At 52.0% G+C, this 17128-nt stretch overlaps 1 protein-coding gene across 17 annotated transcripts in view; it reads right to left on the reverse strand.

Moving 5' to 3' along the window:
* PHYKPL (5-phosphohydroxy-L-lysine phospho-lyase) overlaps positions 1-13773 on the reverse strand; it is a 27630-nt gene extending 13857 nt beyond the window's left edge. For 8 of the 17 annotated variants that reach the window (XR_010126501.1, XR_010126499.1, XR_010126500.1 and 5 more), the window contains exons 1-8: positions 13417-13739; positions 12338-12456; positions 10871-11030; positions 6298-6372; positions 5596-5683; positions 5402-5518; positions 3835-3917; positions 3338-3593 (exon numbers count right to left, since the gene is read on the reverse strand). Coding sequence is in view for 10 of the 17 variants with exons in the window: in XM_063665643.1 (XP_063521713.1) it covers positions 3338-3593; positions 3835-3917; positions 5402-5518; positions 5596-5683; positions 6298-6372; positions 10871-11030; positions 12338-12456; positions 13417-13475 (957 nt within the window). In the remaining 7 variants the exon portion in view is untranslated. Of the gene's footprint in view, positions 1-3337; positions 3594-3834; positions 3918-5401; positions 5519-5569; positions 5684-6297; positions 6373-10870; positions 11031-12337; positions 12457-12953; positions 13383-13416 lie in introns of those variants that run through there. The other 9 variants (XR_010126503.1, XM_063665644.1, XM_054487593.2 and 6 more) reach the window with 7 other exon arrangements.
* Positions 13774-17128: the final 3355 nt, after the last annotated feature.

The following is a 17128-nucleotide window of genomic DNA, read 5'->3' on the forward strand; positions in this document are numbered from 1 at the left end:
CACAAAGGATGTAATTGGATTCCTGATTCACATCGTGTACAAAAATAAACTCCAGATGGATTAAGGACCTATATGTCAAAACAAAATGTTAAAAGACTTAAGAGGAAACATAAATGAATATATTTTATAACTTGGAGTAGGGAGAGATATCTTAAACAATATATGAAAAACACTGTGAAACAAAATGATAGAGTTGACAATGTTAAAATTTAAAACTTTATAAATATGTAAAGGGAGTGAAGACAGGTTATAAACTGGATGAACGTATTCACAAATACACAATAGACAAGGGATTAGCATAAAAAATAGATAGATATGTATGTGTTGGTATACACACACAAACAGACACACACATATACAAACAGACACAAAACTCCCACAAATAAAATTAAGCACTGGTAACTCAATAAAAAAATGGGCAAAAGACACAAATAGGCATTTCTTTTTTTTTTTTTTTCTTTGAGATGGAGTCTCGCTCTGTCGCCCAGGCTGGAGTGCAGTGGCGCAATCTTGGCTCACTGCAAGCTCCGCCTCCCGGGTTCGTGCCATTCTCCTGCCTCAGCCTCCCGAGTAGCTGGGACTACAGGTGTCCGCCACCACGCCCGGCTAATTTTTTCTATTTTTTAGTAGAGATGGGGTTTCACCATGTTAGCCAGGATGGTCTCGATCTCCTGACCTCGTGATCCGCCCACCTCAGCCTCCCAAAGTGCTGGGATTACAGGCGTGAGCCACCGCGCCCGACCACAAATAGGCATTTCATTGAAGAGCAAACAAATGGTCAATAAACATATGAAGAGATACTTCATGTAATCTGAAATCAGGGAATGGCATATCAAGACCACACAAGCTACTGTTTTATGCTCCACTTGACTGGCAAAAATTAAAAGGCACTGAAGAAGATATAGGCCGGGTGCAGTGGCTCATGCCTTGTAATCCCAGCATTTTGGGAGGCCGAGGTGGGCCGATCGCTTGAGCTCAGGAGTTTGAGACCAGCCTGGGCAACATGGTGAAACTCCATCTGTACCAAAAATACAAAAAATTAGCTGGGCATGGTGGCATGCACCGGTGGTCCCAGCTACTCGGGAGGCTGAAGTGGGAGGATCACTTGAGCTCTGGAAGTAAAGGCTGCAATGAGCTGAGATCGCGTCACTGCACTCCAGCCTGGGTGACAGAGTGAGACCCCGTTTCAAAAAAAAAAGAACAATGCCGGATGCAGTGGCTCACGCCTGTAATCCCAGCACTTTGGGAGGCTGCAGCGGGCGGAGCACCTGAGGTCAGGAGTTCAAGAGCAGCCTGACCAACATGGAGAAACCCTATCTCTACTAAAAATACAAAATTACCCAGGTGTGGCACATGCCTGTAATCCCAGCTACTGGGGAGGTTGAGGCAGGAGAGTTGCTTGAACCCAGGAGGCAGAGGTTGCGGTGAGCCGAGATTGCGCCACAGCACTCCAGCCTGGGCAACAAGAGCGAAACTCCATCTCAAAAAAACGAAAAAAAAAGGATATACACTATATACACTACTGGTGGGGTGTTAACTTGTGAACTACTTTAGAAAACAAATGTCATTATCTTTTAAAATTAAGGGTGAACACATGCCACATGAGCCAGCAATTCCACCCTCAGGTGCAGTCCTGAGAAAAACTCCTGCTACACGTACAACAGAGACTTAGGAAAACTTCAAAGCAGCACTGTTCATAATTGCAAAAAAAAAAAAAAAAACATGGAACAACCTCAAAGCACATCAATAGTAATGGATGACTGAACTGTGGTACATTTATATAAAGATTATAAAGCAGTCAAAGCAAATGAACTTCCGTGACAGGCAATAGGGAGGATTCTTAGTGATATGTTAGCAGAAAAAAAAATCCCCAGAGTACATACAGCATGATAGACCTCATATAAAGTCAAAAAACAACTAAATAATATGGGATTGAGAGTGATGGTTACCATGGTTATTCAGAGTGATGAATGGAGGAGGCAATAAGAGGGAATTGGTGGGAACATCTGGAGCGATGCATGATATTATCAAGGTCTAAGCTTTCATTAGGGATGCTGGCTTCCCAGGTGCTTAGAACTTTAATAAAGGTTAACTGAATAACTAGAAGAGGGCTATGCACAGACAGATGTTGAGAGTCTTCCATGAACCAAGGATACTATCTAATTATGTACACTTGAGGGTCAAGTAAAACAAAGAAATAAACAAAAGTCAGGATGCTGCTCCACTGGGCCTTTGTTGTTCCCCTTACACAACCCACTTGATTTCCTGCTCAGCCTTCCAGACTGAGATCTGGTCTTGCCTTCTCTATGAAGCCTCCACTGCTTGTCCCACAGCTCTTCACCCACCTCTTGCCTGGGATGTCCTTTGTGCTCTCACAGCACTGTGAACACACTACTTCCACTCATCCTCCACGCTGTCATGACCATGTGTCTGTGAGCCTGTCTTTCCCCGACAGTGAGCTTCTCTGAGGCTCTATTTGTCACGTGGACACAGAGTGATGGTTTTTGGCTGAATGCCCCAAAGTGTCACTTCCCTCACCCCTAAGGACATTATCTTGCCTTATCTATCTTGCCAAATCCTGACATGTTTCAGTCCCCAATTCAAACTGGCTCTTTTTGAGGAACTTACAGTGAATTCTCAACCCTCTGTCCCTGACCCTCCTCCTCTGGGCCTCCTCCTCTCCTCCCTGGACCAGTCTGCCTTCCTCCAGTTCTTTCTCCACACTGAGCACCAGAGATCTTTCCAAAGGGTACTCTCTCCGGGATTAAAACCCTCCTGTGGTCCTCATTCTTCAAGATCAGTGAGACTCCTCGGCTCTTTCCTGTGGGGCTCCTGCTGCCTGCCATGGTCCTCTTACCTACCCTGCAAATGCTGCCTCAGGGCCACTGAATATGCATGTGTCAGCGTCACTCAGGGAAAGCTCTTGACCCTGTACCCCAAAGACAGCGAGCCACTGCAATGTGAACTCTGCTCCGAGATCATGTGTTACCCAAGCACACCACACTCCTCACAACTCTTAACCAGCTCAAGTTCCAGCACCTGACACAGGGCCTAGCACAGAATGGGCGGCATCTGCTGGAAGGAAGACAGGGACTTGTATTTTTGTATATATTTTATAAGAAATGGTCCCTTGGGACAGCTTTTGGATTGACACTAATTTTAAAAGATGTTTTATGTTTTCTTATCTGACCTGGCTATAATCTCCTTAAGGACAGTGTCTTGGAAGTGTGTGCTGGGCACAGTGCTACCCCTGTAGCCTTTGCTGACTAAGGACACGCTGATCACCAGGGACCTATCAGAACCCATGTTGCTCCCTTGACTTAGAGCCGTCACTCACCGTGTTGAAGTACTCAACGCCGGTGGCTTCAAATGCCCTCGCCACAGGCTGGGTTGTGGCCACGCAGGCAACAGGGTGGCCATTGCCAATGGACTTGCCCATGGTGACGATGTCAGGGACGAAGTCTTTTCCCTGGAGCTGGAAGGCCCAGAAGTGCTTGCCTACTCGGCCAAAGCCAACCTGGATCTCATCTGCAACAAAGACCCCTCCGGCCTTGCGGATGTGCCTGTGGCAGAGGAGATGACTGACACGGGGGCTGTGGTTGAGAGGGATAAGATCAGGACCCAGGAGGTCTCGGGGCTTTGCACCCTGGCTCTGCCAGCACTAAGGTGGGGACCTTGGGCAATGGCTGGCCTTCTCTGGGCCATTATTTCTTCAAGGGCTTTGTCTCCAAATTCTGGCAGTCAGGCCAGGCTAAGGTTGGGATTTGGACCAGAGGTTGGAAAACCTCATTAGACCCCTGCCCTCCCTAGGGCAGACCCTGCCCACCTACTCACTCTGCCACTTGGGAGAAGTAGCCAGCAGGGGGAATGATCTGCCCTCCCACACTGGGCAGAGACTCAGCAAAGAAGGCTGCAATCTGTGAAGAGATGGACATTGGGAACACGACCATGGGGGTGTGCAGTGACCGGCTTAGCGTGCCCTGCTAGTGCTGGCTTAGTCCAAGCAAGACAAGTCACCATCAGTGCTGCACCCCTACTTTGGGTTCCATGTTACATCTGAAGGTTTGTGACTCAGTTTTCTCTCAGGCCTCCAGCCAACTCTTACCACCTGGATGCCTCCAGGCCCCTAGTACTTGGCATGCCCCAAACTACATGCACTGATTTTTCCACCATAAGCCAGTTCCTTCCCTGTCCCCCATTTTTGATCCACGCCTCCTCCCTCAACCCATCAGTCAGCACTGCCCAAGGATTCTACCTCAGCCTCCTCTCTAAACCTACTCCTTGCCCTCTGCCTGGACATGCCTGCCTCCTGCAGAGGTCTTCTAACTGAATACCTTTTCCAGTCCATCCTCCACATGGCCACCAGGGTGATGATGCCTCAACCCAGAGAGCTGAGCATGTCACTGTTGTTTAAAACCCCTCAGTGACCCCTTCTGCATATGGCAATGATTTCCCAACCGTATTCTGCCTTACAGGTGGGAGGGCAGGGCCAATGGGACGGGGTACTGGTCCCCCACACCTGTTGCAATCAGAGCAATCTCCATTTTTAGGTTTTATAGAAGTGGTTGCAGAGCACCTGAAACACACAGGCAAGGCTTCCCTGGTCGGGTTCTGCTAACCTTTCTGGCCCCACAGGCTGCCTTTCTTTGTCGTACCTCCTGTGTCTGGCTCTGTCACTCCTTCAGTGAAGCCTTCAGAGAGCCCTCACCTGTCGCCAACAATCTTCCCTCTGTTGTCACTGTGGGTAACACACCTCTCTCTCCTATGTCTGCGCCTCCACTCCATCTCCACCATACTGCCCCTGTCAGGCCTCCCCACAGCTCACTTGGGGCCTACTGGCCACTTCATGGTCACCTGACCTCAAGCTGCCCCATTCAAATCTGTCCTCCACATAGCCCTGGAGTCAGAGAGCAGCCCCGGCCCCAGGTCTTAGCGCTCTCCCGCTTAAGACTCTGGTGGTTCCCGGGGCCTCCAGGGCAGAACTGCAGCTGCCCAGCATAGTTCTGGTGCCCTCTGGCATGTGGACCCTGCCTGCCTCTCCAGGATCAGCTCCTGGCCACACATTCACATGGTTCCTCAGCCACCCATTGGGATGCCCTTCCTCTGCTACTCCCCACCCCACCTGGAGTGGCTGACCCCTACTGTGTCAGAGAGCACCCCCTCCAAGGACCCCCCTTGATGTCTCCCAAGGCCTGCTCAGGCTCTGGCTGCCTATCACGCCCATGCTAGGCAGTGCACTCAGACTCTCTGCTGAGCCCAAACTGCCCCTATCCCAGATTCCTGGAGGGCAGGGCCTCGTTTGGTTTTCTCTCTGGGTTCCCAGCATCTAGCACAGCGGTGGTGACAACAATGGAGGGGACATTCACTGTTTGCTGGATTGGACAGGCGCAGACATGGTTACCTTCCTGCCCTTCTCCTGTGCACTGCTGACCACACGTTTCACCTCGTTGGCATAGGCCATAGCTGGGTTGGGGTGGTCCTCCCGGTAGGGGCCCCGGTAGGTGTCTGGGAGAGGTGCCTGTGGGGAGTGACAGCGCCATGTTATCCGGGCTTGGGGACAGGCACCGACCTGTTGTTGAGTTGGGCAGTGCATACCACGTGGACCCACTCCTTCTGGCCATCCAGGTTGCGGAACTTGTAGGGACTGATGTCAATCAGGGAGCTCAGGTGGCCATGATACGCACTGGGGAGGAGAAGGGAGGGTAGGCTCGGGTCCGGGCAGCACCTACTCCCTGGCCCAGTCTGACCATCGTCTCCCCACCCCTGAAGACACACAGGGGAGGCCAACTTTCCTGGGAGAGCCCCCAAGTTCTTGGGCTGGGAAAGAGCACAAGCTTTGGAGTCAGCAACACTTCTTGCAAGACTGCTGACTGGCTATGTGACAGCAGCTCATCATTTAATCTCTCTCAGTTGTTTTCTCTGCTGTGAAATGGGGTGGGAGTTCCTCCTTCTGGTTTATAATGAATATTAAATGTGTTGATACTGTCAGGCTCGGCTTTGTGCACATCACATACTCAATTCATGGGAGCTACTGCTGGGGTAGTTTGAACATGTAAAATGTTGTGGGACCACCTTTGAGTCTCTTACAAAGCGCATTCTGCTCCCCAGAGCTGCCTTCCCAGAATGGTGGCCCAGGGTGACAGAGCCTCAGGCCTGATCCTCTGCCTGCCACGCTTGTCTTCAGTAGCCCAGGCCCCTTATCCTCCCAGCCTAAGGCACCCAGAGTCAGTCTCACAGATCACCAAGAAGCCTGTGGGCCAGGCTTCTGGGAACGGTAGAGCTGTGAGTTGCACTTACTGATCTAATACCACCACGTCCTGGTGTCCCGTGTAGTGGCGAGCCAGCCTCAGGGCCAGGTCATTGGCTTCTGACCTATGACCGAAAAGGTGGGCATGACTGAGAGAGTAGTCCAAGAGCTTCCCAGAGAGAAATGCTGAGGGCAGGAGGACCCTTCCAGCAGCATGAAGATTCTCAGGACATCAACTAGTCAGTCACTTGCTTGTTTGTTTGGTATATATCAAATGCCTCCTATGTACCAGAAGCTGGGGGAAAAAGAGTAGGTAAAACAGACACGGCCTTGGCCCTCCTGGAATTTACATTCTCGTACGTGTCATGAAAGTTGTTTGGAAAAAACTCAAACCATTGTTTTTCCTCTGTTTTCACGCTACAACAATCAACACAGAAGACTTCTGTGACTCCAAAAAATTTGTAAGGATTTCTCCCCACCAGCAGGCAAGCAATCAGTTCTGCAGCGGACACCAGCTGGTGTCCTCCAATTCAATTCCAACACTATCTACCTAGAGACAGCATCAGATCCCACAGCATGAGGGCTCAATGCCCAAGACTGCCCCACAGCCCCCTGGGTACCAGTAGCAAGTCTGGGCCTCTGGAACTTCTTTTTTTGTAGAGATGGGGTCTCACTATATTGCCCAGACTGGGGTCTCAAGCATTCCTCCCACCTCAGCCTCAAAGTACTGGAATTATAGGCATGAGCCACCATGCTGGCCACCTTTGGAACTCTTTTTTTTTTTTTTGAGACAGTCTCACTCTGTTGCCCGGGCTGGAGTGCAGTGGCGCGATCTCGGCTCACTGCAGCCTCTGCCTCTCAGGCTCAAGCAATTCTCCTGCTTCAGCCTCCCGAGTAGCTGGGATTACAGGCGCCCACCACCATGCCCGGCTAATTTTTTGTATTTTTAGTAGAGACAGGGTTTCACCATGTTGGCTAGGCTGGTCTCAAACTTCTGATCCACCCGCCTCGGCCTCTCAAAGTGCTGGGATTACAGGCGTGAACCACCGCGCCTGGCCCACCTTTGGAACTTCTGACCGACTGGCTTCAAGTTGAGGTTCCCACAATTCCCTCTGTAGGCTCAATTTGCTGGAGTGGCTCACAAAACTAAGGGAAATACATTTACTGGTTTATTATAAAGGATATGACAAAAGATACAGATAAAGAGATGCATAGGGTGAGGTATGAAGGAAGGGCATGGAGCCTCCTGTGCCCTCCCTGGGCGCATCACCCTTCTAGAACCTCTGTATGTTCAGTTATCTGGAAGCTCTCTAAATCCAGTCCCCTTGGTTTTTACGGAAGCTTCATGACAGCAGGATTCCTTCTACCAGGATATGGGGTGGGACCCTCTCTGGAATGAGAGTTTTATGACCCACCATCAGAAAGGTGGGGAAGATTAGAGTCCTGTCTTGGGCAGGTAAAAGGAAGGGCAGGAGGTTAGAGTGATTGTCTCCTGAGGCCTGACACACCCAATGTTGTAATAAAAGAGTGTAACAAGGGCTGTGGGAGTTATGAGCCAGGAACTGTAGACGAAAATGAATGCGTGTGTATGTATATATGTGTGTCTGTGTATTTATATATATATGTGTGTATATATAAATACACACACACACGCCACCACAAAGCCAAAAAAGAAAAAGTGATCATTTTTCTAAGTGCTAAGATGGATGCCCTGGGAGAGCGAGCCAGAGGAGGCATGTTTATGGGCTGAGCTGCACCCCCCCACCCCCAATTTATGTGTTGAACCCCTAATCCCCAGTAGCTCGGAATGGCCCGTGTGTGAACGGATATGGAGATAAGAGAAGTGATTACATTAAAATGAGGCCGTCAGGGGGCCCCTAATCCAATCTAACCAGTGTTCTTATAAGAGAAAATCTGGACACACAAAGAGATACCAGGGACACCTGCACTCAGAAGACCAACCAGGGCCATCTCCAAGCCAAGGAGAGAGGCCTTAGAAGAAACCAACCCTGCGAACACCTTGATCTTGGACTTCCAGTCTCCAGGACTGTGAGAAAATAAATGTCTCTTGTTTAAACCACTCATTCTCTGGTATTTTCTTATGGCAGCCAGAGCAGACCAACACAGAGGGTCAGGGGAAGCGTCTATGGGGAGGTAACTCGTGCACCGAGTCTTGAGGGAGAAGTTTCCAGGCAGATGGAGCAGCATGCACCAAGGCCTTGTGAAGGAAAAGAGCTCAGTGTGCTCAGGGGACCAGGAGAAGATGAGGGAGGCCGGGGCTTAAGGGGGGTAGGGTAGGAGAGGAAGTGGGGAGACATGCAGGGGACATGTGCACAGGGCTGGGAAGGAGCCTGAGTTTTCTTCTCAGTGCCATGTGAAGCCACTGAAGAGTTTTAATGAGAAAAGGGACATGAGTCAGCTCCCATTTTAGGAGGTGGCCTCTGGCTGTGTCTAATTGAGTTAAGAATAAAAGTAGAAAGAGAAGACCAAGGAGGACACCAGGTGAGAGCAGGTGGTGGCCATGGAGATGGAGAGGTGGAGGGAGTTAAGAGGCATCGTGGAGATGGAGGAGGCAGGATTGATGCAGGACTGTGGAGCGTGTGGTTTCTGCCTGGAGCAGATATAGGTGGTGATGCTCTTTACAGGGCAAGATGAGTGGGGGTGAGTGGGGACAGCCTTCTTGGGCAGGTGAGGGAGAACAGTACCATGGTCCAATCAACCCTTGCCCTTTTGAACACATGAAGCTGGAGACGTTTGTCAGATGTCACAGGGGCAGTTAGAACCTCGAGTTGGAACACATGGGACATGTCTGGGCTCAAAAAAATTTGCGAGTCACCAGTACATGGATGCTATGTAATACCAAGAGAATAGAAGAGATCACCTGAGGAGAGGGCTCGGAGAGAAAAGTGGCCCAGGATCAGCCCCAAGGAACACAGGAGGAATCAGCAAAGAAGACAGGGAAGGAGTGGCTATAGAAGCTGGTAGAAAACAGGAGAGCACAGCGCCCTGGAAGCAAGAGGAGAGAGCACTTCCAGAGAGTGGTAACTGTCAATTACTGATGGGACAGAGTAAGACAATGCAGCAAAGAGATTGCTTTGGATTTGGCAACATGGAAGTCAGTGGAATCCACACAGAATAAAGCTGGTGGCATAAGAATGCCCCTCCTCCATCACCGCTGAGGAAGCACCAGCTCCCTGCTCTTTCCAGAGGCTCCAGCTCTTGACATGGGAAATGCCTGGGCTCAGGTTCCTTTCTTTGAACTGCTGTTACCCCATCTGTAAAATGAAGATGGTGAATTCCACTTCCTAGAAATTATCTGGGGGGCAGATGTCTGTACTGTGTGAGTGGCCACAATAATCATCACTATAATTCAACGCCACCACCTATGATTTGTTGGAATGTTCTCTCCCAGATACACTGTAATCACCTGCCTGTTTGTCTCCACTGCTGATCCTAGTGTGAGCTACCATAACCTTTCACCTGGCCACTGAACTGGCACCTAACAGTGTCCACTCTTGCGCTCCGTTCCCTGTAAGACATCGTTTCCTGATTAAAGCCTCCGATAGTTTCCCAATGCTCTTAGGATAAAGACAGCTTCCTCACTTGGCAGAGAAGGCCCTAGGTGATACGCCCTGCTTGCCTCCCAACAGCTCACAGCCTCTGCTTTCCCTTAGTGGACTTCTTTTGGTTCCTCAAGTGTGCTGGGTAACATATTCTTTCCTGCTGCAGGGCCTTTGCACAGGCAGTTCTGTGTGGTGACCAACCTTAACAAGAGTTTTGATGAGACTAATTTTTTTTTTTTTTTTTTTTTGAGATAGAGACTTGCTCTGTCTTGTGGACTAGAGGGCAGTGGCGCAATTTTGGCTCACTGCAACCTCCGCCTCCCGGGTTCAAGCGATTCTCCTGCCCCAGCCTCCTGAGTAGCTGGGATTACAGGCACCCACCACCACGCCCAGCTAAATTTTGTGTATTTTTAGTAGAGACAGGGTTTCGCCCTGTTGGCCTGGCTGGTCTCAAACTCCTGACCTCAGGTGATCCACCCACCTCGATCTCCCGAAGTCCTGGAATTACATGTATAAGCCATCGTGCCCAGCCTTGACGAGACTTCTGATGCAGTGGCAGCACCCTTCCCTCCTCCTCTTCTAGTTATCTCCCAGTCAGCTCTTAGCTTAACAGCCCTTCCTTAGGGAAGGCTTCCCTGTATCCCCAGGTCAGGTCCCTTCCCTTTTTCTAGGCCTCATGATACCCTGTACACTTCCTCCAGAGCCCTCCTTGCAATTCTGTATTTCTTTGAATAATCACTTGATGTTTTCCTTCCTTACTGAGCAACCCACAGGCAGCGATTTTGGCTGTATCCATAAGGCAGAAATAAAGGAACATATTACCTCACTAAGCCCCAGCAATGATCCTAGAAAGGAGGTAATAACATCCTTCAATAAGAGACAAGGAAACTGGATCCAACAGAAAAAGCATCAGGGCCTACAGCCGGGAATCTCAGGAGCCTGGTGCAGTGGGGGCTGCCTCTCCGAGTCCACACTCGGTCGGCTACACCACACTGGGCCCATGCGAGCGACTCTGTCACTGTGTCACCCTCTTCCTGGGGGCTGGCCACAGTCCACTTACCCAGAATTCAGGAAATAGAACACACAGAGCTGCTCCGGCAGGGTCTCTGACAGCCTCTGCGCATAGTCCACGATGTTGTCATGCAGGTACCGGCTGTTGGTGTTGAGCACCTGGTTCTGTTCATGTGCTGCTCGGACCACGAGAGGGTGGCAGTGCCCAACTGGAAGAGGGCCACCTCCATCACACGGCTGGCTCCACTCAGCCAGTCCCACTGGGCCTCCCCCAGCCCCAAGCTATAAACCCAGCCAGAACAGATGGAGTTCTAGAGGGAGAGGTAGAAAGAGGGGAGTCTGAAGGCAGAGCAGGGAGAGAGAAGCTGGTTCTGGAAAGGCAGATCCAGGAGTTCCTGAGATTCTGGCAAAAGGAAAGCTTCTTCAGCAGAACCCTGTCTAGAAAGCCCACGTCTTTAAGGCCTTTTTTTTTTTTTTTTTTTTTTTTTTTAACAGGGCCTTACTCTGTCACCCAGGCTAGAGTGTAGTGGTGCGATCATGGCATTCACTGCATCCTCAAACTCCTGGGCTCAAGTGGTCCTCCCACCTCAGCCTCCTGAGTAGGTGGGGCTACAGACACCAGTCACCATGCCTGGCTAATTTTTAAGTTTTTTTTTGGTAGAGACAAGGTCTCATTATGTTGCCCAGGCTGGAAGGCCTTTTGAGGCTTGCATGACAAAGGTGGGGTGGGGGGTAACTGTCAACTGGTTTCACTTCACCAGCCAAGGTGGCTGGTGGTAATCTTGATTGTCAAAGGCCAAGGATAATAACAGTGAATATGTACTGAGAGTGCACCATGTGCCAGGCACATTCAGAGCAAGCCACATAAATTAACACACTTAATTCTCCAAACACCTTAAAGTGGGGACCTAGTATCATTATGTCTTTTGCTGATAAGCAAACTGAGGCACCGAGAATTAAGTAACTTGCCTGAGATCACAAGTTAGTAAGTAGGGGACAGGGATTTGAGCCCAAGCAGTCTAAGACTAGAGTCTCTGCTTTTTTTTTTTAACCTCAACTTTACTAATCTTCCATGTGCCTGCTGAGTCTCAGACTCCCTTTCTTTCCATCAGCTCTGGAAGCCCCATCAAGATGACTGAATTCCTACTTCAGCTCCCTTGCCTAGCACCTGAGATGGCCAATGGGGCTGAAGCACTGCCATGACCCCAGCACTTGGCCAGCACTGTGCTACGTTGCTGGTCACAGCTGGGCCATCTGCCACTTTGTGAGCTCATCATCAGTCCCAAGTGGAACTAGACCCACAGACCTAGATTGCTGACCCCTGCTTGGTTTAGCACAGCTCCAGATTGCAGAATTCCTCAGCTATATTGCAAAGGCTGAGCCTCCGCTGCATATTGACAGTGCCTCAACTCCACCCAGGTTCTCCACACCTCTCGGCAATCTCAGGTCACCTCGGGACCAGGTTCACAGCATTGCCTTCCTCTCCTGCCCTGCCGGCCTGAGGTGTGATACTGACCGTGCGCCACATTGCTGATGCAATCGATGTATTCTGCCCCCTGTTCATCGTACATGTACTGCCCTTGGGCCCGGACAATCTTAACAGGATCCTCGGGAAAAAAGAGTCTGCAGGAAGAGCTGTGGGGACAGGCAAGGAGTGGAGAGCCATGTCTCAAGACCGAAAGGGTGAAGTCTACTCATCACAGGCCCCCGCCCACCCCTTCCCAGTTTCTGGGGGGAAAAATAAAAGCTTGAAGGGCAAGGTGCTGCTTCCCTGCCTTGTCTCCCCACTCCACAGGTGGTTGCAAAGGAGGAAGCAGATGGGGTAACAAGTTGCTGAAACTTAGAATTGTTTCTTAAAGCATTTTAAGCCTCTGTGGCCTCCTTGCTCATTTCTGCATGTGGCCACGTCAGTCTCCTGGATCCTGAGAAAAGGTGGCTGCCCCGTCCCACGGGGGCTCCGTAAGGCCGCGTGTCCTCGATGGGATGGGGCAGGGCACCAACATTAGATGCCTGGCTCTCAGCCCTAAACAGCTCCTTGCCAGCCACGTGGTCCTGCTGCCCCTCGCTGGGTGCCAGCCCTAAGCTCCAGTGGGAGGCTACCTCACCCACCGTCCCACCCAGGGCCCCCTCACAAGTCAAGTGTGCTGCCTGTGAACCGACTCCCCCGACTCTCCCTTGTCTGCCCTTTCAGCCCCCTCCCAGGTCACTCTCGAGCCAGGCCCGGGTGCTGCTGACGGGCCACTCTGGGTGAGGTCCTCTCAGGTGCCAGGGTGAAGGTCTTCTCCGAGGTAAAGGCTGCCAAGCGAGGCTGACACAGCCGAACAGCGGTGAGGGCCGGGCCGTCTCCTGAACTGGGCGGCCTGGAGACGGCGCTGTCGGGGAGGCGGCCCCGGAGACCACCTGCAGGGACTGCCCAACGGCGCCGCCCGCTTCCGGGCCCTAGAAGCTCCAGCCGGGCCGGGGCAGTGGCCGGACTGGCTGGGCAGCAGCGGCTTCCTAGCCGGAGGCGCGTGCGTAGTGCGTGCGTGCGTCGTGCGTGCGCGTGCCTCTCCGCGCAGCCCCGCGCCCCCCGCCGCCCGTCCCCCGCCCGGGTACCTGATGAGCCGTTGCCTCAGGGCCAGGGTGTCGGCCTTCGGGCGCTGGTCTGCGGCCATGGTGGGTGGCTGTCAGTCGGTGCCGAGACGTCACGCGGAGACGTCGCCGCGCGGGCTGGGCCTCCAAGGCCCCGCTCCGGGCCCCGCCCCTGCCTGGGTCGGGATTTGGGGCTCAGGCTCGCACTCGGCCCCGCCCCCAAACGCCCATGTTGCGGTGGTTCATTTCTTCGCTTGCCCACTGGGCCTGGCAGCCTTCCGGCCCGTGGTCGTGCCTTGGCAGCCCCGCGCGGGAACTCGAGCGCCGCCCCGTCTCTAGTTCCGGGACGCGCCGCGGGCCTCGCCCCGCAGGCCCCGCCCCGCAGGCCCCTGCGGCTTCCCTTCCGGGAAAGGGTCCCGGACGACCCCGCCCCTGCTCCCGGCGCCCAGGCGGGGCTCGGAGCTCCTGCAGGCCTTCCCTGGGCCACACTCAGTCTTTGAGTCGCCTTGTGCATAAAACGGGATGAACTGTGAGGCCTAAGAGCGAGTCTGTGACTGGTACCTCACCCGGGCCTGGTACACAGTAGGGGCCTCAGGGTGGGAGAAGCAGGTCCTAGGTTTTCCCAGCCCCATGAAGGGGCAGCAGGAAGGGCAGAAGGAGAGCCCAGGGTCCCTTCTGGGGCTGACCAAGGAGATCACCATGGGCTTGAGCTTCAGGGCACCATAGTTCCTGCTAGAATCTAGGCAGGGTGAACCGGACAAGCTATATCAACGCTGAGAGAATCATGCAGTGTTTGGGCAAGAAGAGAGATTGGGAATCCTCCTTGTGGTACATGTCCGTGACCCCGAAGCCCAGAAAGGGAAGGGGTTTTGTTGTCAGACACGCAGCAAGGCTGCAGAGGCTGGACTCCTACTGAGGTCTTCTTGACTCCCAGCCCAGGGAGTGAGAAGAAAAAGCCTCCCAAGGGGCTGGGATATGAGAGAAAAGCCCCCTCCTGGGGTGAGGCACTGGGGCTTTCTGTCTTGAAGAACCCTGGAACACGGGCCTGCGACTGCAGCCGGTGCAGGGGAGGCTCCTGATTGTCCCTTCTGTCCACATCATGATTCCCAGGCCTCTGCTTCACTCCCTCATTGCTGATTTCTTCTTCTCTTCCCAATACAGTTGTAAGATGCATAAGGCATTTATGTATTTTTTTATTTTATTGAACTCTTGACCTCAGATGATCTGCCTGCCTCGGCCTCCCAAAGTGCTGGGATTACAGGCCGGGTGAGCCACCGCACCCAGCCGCTTAAGGCATTTATTAAAGAACATTTAGAGTTTCTTTTTTCTTTATTGTGTAAAATATACATAACAAAATTTTACCATTTTAACCATTTTTAAGGATACAATTCAGTGGCAAAAGTACATTCACATCGTTGTGCAACCATCACCACCATCCATGCAACAGGACTTTTTCATCTTCCCTAACAGAATGGAATTTCTTATTTTTAACTGTAAAGCTGAATTGAATATTTTACACGATTTTTGGAAAAAATTCTTCCCAAATTAACTGCGAGGTTAACTGCTTGTGGCCTGTATTTTTTTTTTTTTTTTAAAGACAGGGTCTCATTCTGTTGTTCAGGCTGGAGTGCAGCATTGCAGTCTCTACCTCCCTGGGATCATGTGATCGTCCCATCTCAGCCTCCCAAGTACCTGCTACTACAGGTGCACGCCACCATACCCAGCCTGTACTTCGTTTCTGAGGATCAAGACTTCACAGACCGTGTGTGTGTGTGTGTATTTGTGTGTGTGTGAGTCCTATTTGGGGCCCGCCTTTCAGCCCTGTCTTGCAGCCCAAACTCCAGCCACAGCTGTGGCCTGGTGCAGCTCAGAGTAATCAGGTTGGCTCAGGGGCTTTTCCTGCTTTAAGGCAGAGGGTGAGAAGGCTGTAGCTGGGCCCGGCTAATATCTCACCTGCTCCTGGGTCAAGAGGTGATATAGTTGGAGGTCAGACCAGGCTGAGCCATTTCCTGGGCCAGGAGTATCTTATAGCATGGCACAGGACAACACCAGGCCTCACCTTCTTCCTGCTCAGAAAAGCCCACTCCTTGTTTCTGGCCCCACGCCAAGCATTCATCTGTCCTTTATTCATGCCTGGACCTCTAGGCAATGTTGGAGACCAAGAGGGTAGGGGATGGAAGTGGCTGAGTCAGGATTTGAACCCAGGGCATGGTGTTTCTCAACAGGGTTGGCACCGGGATTCTTGTTGAGATGATTTGTCACTGGATAGGACTGTCCTATGCATTTCAGGTGTTCGCTATCCCTGGCCCTGCCCCCTGAACGCCCGGGTGTCCCGCAATCATTGTGATAACCAGAAGCATCCCATGTATTTCTAGTGGTCTCCTAGGGACCAGGAGGAAAGAGACCTGGGTAAGTCCCCTTCAGATTCATCTATAAAAAGGGATAGTTATCCTTGTGGTTAGTTTAGCTGTCATGGGACACAGCAGGGCTCAGTAAATGTACTTCTCTCTCTTCCAGAAAGGGGTACTTTGAGGCTGTACTGCCTTTCTTGGCAGGAGGCCTGAGGCCCCCCAGTCCTTGAGGCTCAGCTGTGAAGCAGGGTGCTCCCCAGTGTCTCAGCTGGGACCTTGAACAAATCATTGATCCCTCTCCCGCTTCTGTGCTCACCCCAGGCGCTTTGAGGACTCAGCAGACTCTACATTTTGAAGCTTGCGGTTGAAACGTTTGCAGGTATTAGGATACAAGGTATGAGACCACAAGGGGGCAGCAGTGGGCCAAGAATGCCCCATCCTGCCTAAAGGAGCAGGAGAGACCCCCTCAGAAGACTGGGGAAGTGGGGGAACACATGGCTTCTACCCCCACGAGGATCTACCTGCCAATCACCTAGCATCATGGAGCTGCCTGTCAGATTCCATGCTCTGCCAGACAAGTTTCAGAAGGACAAACCCAAGAGCCTAGGTGCAGTCCCAAGCCTGCCACTATGTCCTGGCTGTGCATCCCTGGCCAGGTGACTACCCTCTCTGAGCCTCAGTTTTCCCCTATGTAAAATGGAAATATCGACACCTATCACACAAGCCCTGGGCTTCGCAGGGCTGGTGAGGGGATCAAGTGAGGTTCCTGGATGGAGGAAGGAGGGAACTGTGAAGTGTAGCATGCAGATGGTGAGGTTATGCTGGAACTCCAGAGGAGGCATGGACACCCATTGACCTCCATCAGTCATCACAGCCCCACTGTTTCTCTTCCTTTTCCTACTACTGGCTTCCCTGTTGACCCAGACAACTGGCTGAGCGATGTGACCTGCCACTTACTGCCAGTTCCTTAGGGAGACAGAGGAGGGGACTGGATCTATCCCTCCCTCCTTAGCCAGTGTGTGGCCGAGCCTCTTCTGCTTAGCAAGGCCATGTCACAGAAGTCTGAGGGTGAACACCCATACTGTGGCCTGCCCCAGGCTTCCGTCCCTGGAGACTCAGACACCGTCAGTGCAATGCACCACCACCATCAGAGACACCATCACTGCAGGCCCTTCTTTTTCTTTTTGAGACGGAGTTTCGCTCTTGTTGCCCAGGCTGGAGGGCAATGGTGCGACCTCAGCTCACCACAACCTCTGCCTCCCAGTTTCAAGCGATTCTTCTGCCTCAGCCTCCCGAGTAGCTGGGATTACAGGCATGCACCACCACGCCCAGCTAATTTTGTATTTTTAGTAGAGACGGGGTCTGTCCATGTTGGTCAGGCTGGT

Source organism: Pongo pygmaeus, chromosome 4 (assembly GCF_028885625.2).
Source record: "Pongo pygmaeus isolate AG05252 chromosome 4, NHGRI_mPonPyg2-v2.0_pri, whole genome shotgun sequence".
Taxonomy (NCBI): domain Eukaryota; kingdom Metazoa; phylum Chordata; class Mammalia; order Primates; family Hominidae; genus Pongo; species Pongo pygmaeus.